Here is a 9,733-nt window from a genome sequence, read left to right on the forward strand (position 1 = left end):
CATACCAGAAGCATCCAGTCAATGCAGGGATCATAGAATCATAGAATTTACAGTGTAGAAGGAGGCCATTCGACTCATCGAGTCTGCACCGGCTCTTGGAAAGAACACCCTGACTTACTGAAAGTACGCTGTACTCAACTAAAAGCAGATCCAGGAATGTTCCACTGACAGCACAAAGAGAAACTCTCCAGCATCTTTATGATGCAAGTTGATGATTTTCTATGGGAACGTTTGTGGAAATTAAGCAATTTGTTTAAAATTAAGGAAAAAGGGAAATTTAAAATTGGAAGTGAGGGGGCCTCAAATTGGGGTAACTAATTTCCCCTGGTTGTTCCTTTGAAATTACTCATGTTTTCCAAAATGATTATTTGGGGTTGTCTCTATAAGGCAACTGAGGTGCAGCAATTGATAAAGTATCAGTCTGGGAGTGGGACTGATTGTTATAGTACTCATGGACAGAGAACCAAATACTTTGCGGTTAAAATTGAGTCCAGGGAACCGCTTTAAGAAACACCCTTGCTCAATCCGCAAGCATAAGAACATAAGAACTAGGAGCAGGAGTAGGCCATCTGGCCCCTCGAGCCTGCTCCGCCATTCAATGAGATCATGGCTGATCTTTTGTGGACTCAGCTCCACTTTCCGGCCCGAACACAATAACCCTTAATCCCTTTATTCTTCATAAAACTATCTATCTTTACCTTAAAAACATGTAATGAAGGAGCCTCAACTGCTTCACTGGGCAAGGAATTCCATAGATTCACAATCCTTTGGGTGAAGAAGTTCCTCCTAAACTCAGTCCTAAATCTACTTCCCCTTATTTTGAGGCTATGTCCCCTAGTTCTGCTTTCACCCGCCAGTGGATACAACCTGCCCGCATCTATCCTATCTATTCCCTTCATAATTTTAAATGTTTCTATAAGATCCCCCCCTCATCCTTCTAAATTCCAACGAGTACAGTCCCAGTCTACTCAACCTCTCCTCGTAATCCAGCCCCTTCAGCTCTGGGATTAACCTAGTGAATCTCCTCTGCACACCCTCCAGTGCCAGTATGTCCTTTCTCAAGTAAGGAGACCAAAACTGAACACAATACTCCAGGTGTGGCCTCACTAACACCTTATACAATTGCAACATAACCTCCCTAGTCTTAAACTCCATCCCTCTAGCAATGAAGGACAAAATTCCATTTGCCTTCTTAATCACCTGTTGCACCTGTAAACCAACCTTCTGTGACTCATGCACTAGCACACCCAGGTCTTTCTGCACAGCGGCATGCTTTAATATTTTAACGTTTAAATAATAATCCCGTTTGCTGTTATTCCTACCAAAATGGATAACCTCACATTTGTCAACATTGTATTCCATCCGCCAGACCCTAGCCCATTCACTTAACCTATCCAAATCCCTCTGCAGACTTCCAGTATCCTCTGCACTTTTCGCTTTAACACTCATCTTAGTGTCATCTGCAAACTTGGACACATTGCCCTTGGTCCCCAACTCCAAATCATCTATGTAAATTGTGAACAATTGTGGGCCCAACACGGATCCCTGAGGGACACCACTAGCTACTGATTGCCAACCAGAGAAACACCCATTAATCCCCACTCTTTGCTTTCTATTAATTAACCAATCCTCTATCCATGCTACTACTTTCCCCTTAATGCCATGCATCTTTATCTTATGCAGCAACCTTTTGTGTGGCACCTTGTCAAAGGCTTTCTAGAAATCCAGATATACCACATCCATTGGCTCCCCGTTATCTACTGCACTGGTAATGTCCTCAAAAAATTCCACTAAATTAGTTAGGCATGACCTGCCCTTTATGAACCCATGCTGCGTCTGCCCAATGGGACAATTTCTATCCAGATGCCTCGCTATTTCTTCCTTGATGATAGATTCCAGCATCTTCCCTACTACCGAAGTTAAGCTCACTGGCCTATAATTTCCTGCTTTCTGCCTACCTCCTTTTTTAAACAGTGGTGTCATGTTTGCTAATTTCCAATCCACCGGGACCACCCCAGAGTCTAGTGAATTTTGGTAAATTATCACTAGTGCGTCTGCAATTTCCCTAGCCATCTCTTTTAGCACTCTGGGATGCATTCCATCAGGGCCAGGAGACTTGACCGACCCAAAAAACCTGTTCAGTTCCTCAGCCATTTCCTCATTTCCCATTATTAAAACTCCCTTCTCATCCTCTAAAGCAGTGCATCTCAAACTATCTGCTGTGGTGTACCGGCAGTTTTTTTTTTCAATGTGCCAGGGACCTGTAAGCGAAACAAGCCAATCCAGGATTACTGTCTCTTTCTTTTCTGGAAACACTCCAAGTACCGGCAGACGATGGCTCGAGTACCGGCACCAGTACGCGTACCACACTTTGAGAAGCATTGCTCTAAAGGACCAATATTTACCTTAGCCACTCTTTTTTTGTTTTATATATTTGTAAAAACTTTTACTGTCTGTTTTTATATTCTGAGCAAGTTTACTCTCATACTCTATCTTACTCTTCTTTATAGCTTTTTTAGTAGCTTTCTGTTGCCCCCTAAAGATTTCCCAGTCCTCTAATCTCCAAGCAATCTTTGCCACTTTATATGCTTTTTCCTTCAATTTGATACTCTCCCTTATTTCCTTAGATATCCACGGTCGATTTTCCCTCTTTCTACCGTCCTTCCTTTTTGTTGGTATAAACCTTTGCTGAGCACTGTGAAAAATCGTTTGGCAGGTTCTCCACTGTTCCTCAACTGTTCCACCATAAAGTCTTTGCTCCCAGTCTACGTTAGCTAGTTCTTCTTTCATCCCCTTGTAATCTCCTTTGTTTAAACACAAAACACTAGTATTTGATTTTACTTTCTCACCCTCCATCTGTATTTTAAATTCCACCATATTGTGATCGCTCCTTCTGAGAGGATCCCTAACTATGAGATCATGAATCAATCCTGTCTCATTACACAGGACAAGATCTAGGACCGCTTGTTCCCTCGTAGGTTCCCAACTTTCCAAGCATGACCCCAACTTTCCTGTTGCGTGACATTTCAACTCAGCATCTTGCTGTCACACCCACATGTCCAGTCTTGGCCTGCTGTAATGCTCCAGTGAAGCCAACGCAAACTGGAGGAGCAGCACCTAATCTTTGGATTAGGCACATTGCAGTGCTCAGGCCTCAACACGAGTTCAACAATTCTACACTGTGACCATTCTCCTCCATGACTGGGCTCAGCGATAATGCCCCTTTGTTCTGCCAGCATATTCCTCTTAAGGTTGAATAACTTACTACCAGAGATAGCGGCCCTAAACATCATTTTCCCTTCAGATGCTAACTGGCTTGTTGTGTATTTCCAGCATTTGCAGTTTCTCTTTTGAATTGACTGCACGACATCCAGTACTTGTACCACTGCAAATGTAATGAGAAGTCACAATGTTGAGATAGGAAGGAGACAGGAGGGGGAGCAAAGGTTCCTGCCTCGGGACCGAGCCCAGAGGAATAAAACAACATTTTTAAGAAATCCTGCCAATCCCCTTCATGGAAGAGCAATTAAATAATTTAAGTGTTAAAGACCCTGTGGACAGGATTGGCTTGACATTCTGTCCCTCACGATCTCCGGATTATTTTTGTTTTCTCGTCTGAATCACTGGAACTGATCCCAGACCCCTGTCCTACTGATCCACACTCAGTACTCAGGGTTCCTTGCAATTTCAACAACTTCAAGTTTCATAGCTTAAATAAAGTAGTTGTAAGTCTTGACGACTGGCGGGTTAGTCTCGGCAAGTGCAATTTAAAAAGTCTCAACGATAGGTGGCTTTGACATATCCCCCTGCAACGAGAATGCTGCCCGAAGGCAGACACTGGCCCTCTCATCTGTACCCTGCTCCTTACTCACATGCCCGAGTCCCGGAGCAGCCGCAGACCTTCCTGCGGTATACTGCGGGTCACATACACCCTCGCCAGCTGCCGATTCCCCTGCATGGTGTGTCCCGCTTCACTGGTCACAGCTCGGCTCAGCTCTGTCAGAATACCGCGGCTCAAGCCCCTCAGCCACATACTGCCAGCTCAAACCGCCAGTGCAAACAGGGACTTTGAGATGCTCCTTTTCAGTGCTTCTAAGTTCATTCAAACAAGAGGCGGCTCCCAAATTGCCCAATGTTTGATCTAACTCAGGCCGCCCTTGACATGGGCCATTTTTGCATGAATAATCTTCCAGCAAATGGTTTTTGATCCCTGTGCTGAATGGATTTGGCATCGGCCTCCTTGCTCTACCCATGGTGGAGGTTTTGGCAGAAAACTTAAAAATACATCGTTCTTAGAGGCAATACATAGCAATCACACTCAATTTATTGTAGTTAGCTGATAGTCTGTCAATCACTATTTGTTGATGTACCATTTGTCAATGTTCTCTGTTGATTATTCTTTCTGTCTACCACGTACATACTGTGTACGTTCCCTTGGCCGCAGAAAATACTTTTCACTGTACTTCGGTACACATGACAATAAATAATCAATCAATCAATTAATTAATTAAGCATATATCATACTTTTCCCCCGCCCCAGCCTAACTCCCCTCCCTCCTCCTATCACTCCGGCCAGGCCCGACTCCCCAGGCAGCACGGTGGTTAGCACTGCTGCCTCATGCGCCAAGGACCCGGGACCGATCCTGGCCCTGGGTAATTGCCTATGTGGAGTTTGCATTCTGCATGGGTCTCACCCCCATAAACCCAAAAATGTGCAAGGTAGGTGGATTGGCCACACTAAATTGCCTCTTAATTGGAAAAATGTTTAACATTTAAAAAAAAAAGATACCTTATGTACTTACCTTCTGGTTTACGGCAGCTAATGCCACAAAATCGACTCACCTGATGAAGGAGCTGCACTCCGAAAGCTAGTGATTTGAAACAAACCTGTTAGACTTTAACCTGGTGTTGTAAGACTTCTTACAAAATCGGGGGCATGGCTTACTTACCTGCGACTAATTTGTCGTTGATGGTGGGCTCAGCGAGCGAGCTGCACTTAACAGATTTCACCTGGTCTGAGTTGGAGGCTTGAGCAAAATAGGATCACATGGATTTCCAGGTAAGCACTTTCGAGCGGAGTGGCAATCCAACTCAATTGACACTTCATCAGAAGTTATGCCCATATCACCTTATATGGCTTATTGTCACATTTTTCTTGATTGCTCCTTTAATGTGTCTGAGGATGTTTTACTGTGCTAAAGCTGTTGTGTAAATGCAAGTTGTTATTACTGTTCTTCAGTGAAGTTAGGGATGTGTGGTAGGCTATATTTATGCTTCGTGTTTCTCACTCATTTCCATGCTGAAAATATCCCACACTATTTGTAAAACTGCAGTTTGCGATCATGCAAAGTAGCCAGTTGAAATGTGTACTTTCTCTTGATGATATCAGCTGGTATCTACCCAGTCCTTTAGAGGCAAGGTGGAAAAGCAACGGAACCTCCCGACGGAATGACTACCGTAAGTGGTGCTGCCTCCAACCGGGTTTCCCAGGAATGGGCTGCTCAACAGGGATGGGTAGGAAGGGATCAACGTAATTAAGCCCTGAATCAAAGGTCCATAGTCGCACAAGACCACCCTGTGCCTGGAGCCCAGCAACACTTAGGCGTCAACCAGTCGGCGGGAATTTGAGGGACACCAGAGGTTGATCAAAATGCCAGGATCAGGGAGTCACAAAGCTCAAAGAGGTTCGATTGTGGCCACAGGCGTTCCTGGGAATGGGTTTCTCTGCTATTGGTCACCTATTGGAAGATCTTCCCTGCTGGCTACTGCTTATTCGAGTGGGGAAGTGCAGGAGATCCAGGGTTTCCACCTGCTCCAAGTTATCCCCAAATTTAACATCCCACCCGATCAAAACCCACCTATTCTTGGGGTTAAAATTTCCACTTTTGAACCCAATTGTGTCACAGTTGACATTTTAAAGAATATATAGATAATTAAATCGTAGTAAACAGTGGGTTTACGCCAGCAGCAGCCTGCTTGGTTGAGGTATAAAATATAGATTAAATCCTCCAATCAGTGTGCCTGCTCTGGTGGTTGCTTTATACCGTCCTGTTATATACCCATGGGATTGCCACAGATTGTTTAAAAGCGCAGTATTTTCAAATTCCACTTTGTTTAATTAGTAACTTTTCTGCAAATAGAATGTTGGTTTCCTGTCCTGCTGACCTTTTGACTGCATTACCCAGAATATTTCAAATGCACTTTGAACATTTAGCATATTTAGCATAACTGCTCTTTTATCTCCTCGCCCCCCCCCCCCCCCCTCCCCTTTTGGCATGCGTGTTCCCATTTTGCTCAAACTTGATGTGTACAAATGTTCAGAGATTTAATCATAATCCTCATCAGTGCTGCTTATGACCAGCTTGCTGGAGATGCAATTGAAGTGTGACAAACTGAACAACATCCCTTTTCCCTTCTCCTCAAATAGAACATTTCACTGCTGTCGTGGGCTCAAGCCAACAATCTGAAGACTCTGAGACAGATCAGTGAGAATGACAGCCAGTCTGAAGAATTGGGCTGACAACCTTTCAGTTGTGAGTCAAACATGCAACTGCTTGAGCTATTGGGCCACCCTTAATCTATTGTTAAGAGTGCAACAAGACTTCGAAAGCTTAATACCTCATCTAAATATCGCACACATATTCAGGACATGGGGCCAAAAAACTCAGCAACCATTAATCCTCTGTGAGCTGCTATAGTATTTCTAGCTCTGAAATCAAAAGTGTCTTGTTTTCAAAAGTTTGTTTCCTGACAACGGTGAATTAAAGAATCCCCACCTTTAATCATTTTTAGCCTCCAAGACATAAGATGACCCAGGGGAATAGTGAAACATAACAAATATCTGCACAAATGCTACCCTTCTCTTAGCTTAGAACTGCCATGTACATATTAAGTGCAATGATGAAATAACTTTTAATGTGTTTTAAATTATATACAATGTTTAATGGGAACATCCATCAGGGTGGAAGATGCTTTAACAATTCCAACTGGCCCACACCTACCGAAATCTGGAACCAGAACAACCTGAAGAAAACAAACATTTTTGTCACGGGTGGTTAAAGAGGTCAACCTCTGTGACTTGTTCAAGCCATATAGAGAAAAACAAATGAAAACCACATGCAGAAAATATTAATAGTTAGCGTCACCGTTTTGCATCCATACTAGTTCTGCAAAAACCCTCGTGCATGCTTGCACTTTTTATTGTGCATAGAGAAAAACATGCGGGCAAAATACTGACAAACCCTGTGAACATTTATGAAAATAGTCAAAGATCCAAGTAGAATATGACACAAAAAAACAGGCCATTTGGCCCATCTGGTCTATGCCAGTGTTTGTGCTCCACAAGAACCTCCTCCCACTCTCCAGCCCATATCTTTTGTAATTCGTCGATGGGTTGTAGGCATCGCTGGCTGGGCCAGCATTTATCGTCCATCGCTGAGGGAATTTAAGAGTCAACCACATTGCTGTGGGTCTGGAGTCACATGTAGGCCAGACCAGGTAAGGGCAACAGATTGAGTTCCCTGAAGGACATTAGTGAACCAGATGGTTTTGTACGACAATCACCAATGGTTTCGTGCTCATCATTAGACTTTTAATTCCAGATTTTATTGTTATCAAATTCAAATTTCACCATCTGCGATCTGCCACCATCTACCATAGCAGGATTCGGATCCAGGTCCCCAGAGCATTTCCCTGGATCTCTGGATTACTATTTCAAAGACAAACCACTATGCCACTGCCACCCCAGGCACACCCTCTTTCCTCCTCATATTGTCTCTCTATTTCCATAGCCTTGATGGCAGGTGAGAACATCTATGGTCACTTTCTTGTATCCCTCACAACCCTTAGTCCCCAGTTCCATTTCAATTACTTTCTTATGTATTGAATCAAGAAAGTCTCCCCAAGTCAATTACTTTCAACCTGCTGATTGCACAGTACTTCTGCAGCCCCTGATCTGATCAACCATTCACTCACTCCAGCTTTAATGTCGCTATCCTCCACCAAACATTTACTCCTCTCATCTTAGAATCATAGAATGCAAGATACTATTTAGCTCATCATGGCTGTGCCAGCTACTAGGTGGAGCTATCCGATTAGTGCCAGTCTCTGCACATTCTCTATTCCCCTGTATATTTTTTCCCTTTGAGTATTTATCCAATCTCCTTTGAAAGTTATTATTGAATCTACTTCCAACACTCTTTCAGGCAGTGCATTCCAAATCATAACAACTTGCTGTGTAAAAAAGAAAGTCACCTCTAGTTCCGTTGTGAAATATCTTAAATCTATGTTCTCAGGTTATTGACTCTCCTACCATGAGAAACAATTTCTCTTTATTTACAACAGAACCCTTCGTGATTTTGAACACTTCCAACAAATACTTCCTTAACCTTCTCTTCTTTACCTTCTCTTTACTTTATCTTTAAAGAGAAAAACACCAGTTTCTTTGATCTCCCCACATACATAAAATCCTTCACCCCTGGCGCCATTCTAATAAATTTCATCTGCATTTTCCCTCGGGCCCAAATGTCCTTCTTAATGTGTAGTGCCCAGAATAAGTGTTAATAGTCCAGCTGGGGCCTTACTAGTGTTTTATATGATGGGCAGATGGGAAATGGTAGAATGGCTCCCCTCTTTTTCCACTCCTCAATTGACTGCGACAAGTGCTTTTGAAAGAAATAAAAAGAATTCTAAGATGGATCACCAGGGTAGAGAGAGGGCCGTATGGTTCATGGATGTTGTGCTGGAGGCCCATATCATAGAGGTGAAAGGAAGGGGGGGGGGGGGGGGGGGGGGGGGAAGAGACCATATTTCCATAGGAAGCTGTGAGACCCTCAGAGAACGCCTTCTGAAGGGAGTGAGAGCAGGTTTCCATAGAGATCAATTCCCACAATCTGACCCTGTGTACCACACAGCAGCACTGGAAGAATTTGAATGATCCCACACAAATGATAAAGTCAGTGAATGAATCTGCACGTCATCTCCATACCACCAGCTTTTAATGCTGCTCAATGCACCGCAATCCCATCACTCATACCAGTAGTAGTCCTTAGCACTTAGGGCTCATGCCTGACATCCACTTAATCCACTTCATCGTTACACACCTTCCACTGAACCCAGCCTCACACCCACCTCTTGCTGCCTCCACATAACCCTAGCTACTTAGCACTTTGCCCAGAGTGCGATATATTATTGGAATCATGGAATTGTAGAATGATAACAGCACAGGAGGTCATGTGGCTCATCATGTCTGTACCACCTCTGTGCAAGATAAGTTAGCTGGCTTCACTCCCCATCCCTTTCCCTATAGCCCTGAAAACCTTTCTTTTCCGGTGTTAATTTAATTCCATTCTTGCTTCACAGCGCTGAGGAGCCAGGTTCGATTCCAGCCCCAGATCACTGTTCGTGCGGAGTTATCGCATTCTCCCCATGTCTGTGTGGGTCTCACCCCCACAACCCAAAAATATGTGTAGGGTAGGTGAATTGGCCATGCTAAATTGCCACTTAATTGGAAAAATAATTGGGTACTCTAAATTCTTTTACAAACTCAATTCCCTTCTGAAAGCCACAACTGAATCTGCCTTCACCAGATTCTCAGGCAGTGCATTCCAAATCCCCGCTACATAAAGATGTTTTTCCTCATGTTGCCATCAGTACTATGGCAATTCACCTTACACTGCTGTCCTCTGCTTCTCAACCCTTCCACCACTGGAAAGTTTTGGTCTATCTACTCTGT

At 43.7% G+C, this 9,733-nt stretch overlaps 1 protein-coding gene across 1 annotated transcript in view; it reads right to left on the reverse strand.

The window, feature by feature from the left end:
- The window catches only part of LOC119970244 (glyoxylate reductase/hydroxypyruvate reductase-like), a 102,038-nt gene extending 97,971 nt beyond the window's left edge, over positions 1-4,067 (reverse strand). Inside the window, exon 1 of the mRNA XM_038804544.1 lies at positions 3,873-4,067. Within this exon, the coding sequence (XP_038660472.1) occupies positions 3,873-4,033 (161 nt within the window). The 5' untranslated portion in view covers positions 4,034-4,067. The remainder of the gene's footprint in view (positions 1-3,872) is intronic.
- Between the last annotated feature and the right edge of the window lie 5,666 nt (positions 4,068-9,733).

The sequence above is a fragment of the Scyliorhinus canicula genome, chromosome 8 (genome assembly GCF_902713615.1).
Source record: "Scyliorhinus canicula chromosome 8, sScyCan1.1, whole genome shotgun sequence".
Classification (NCBI taxonomy): Eukaryota; Metazoa; Chordata; class Chondrichthyes; order Carcharhiniformes; family Scyliorhinidae; genus Scyliorhinus; species Scyliorhinus canicula.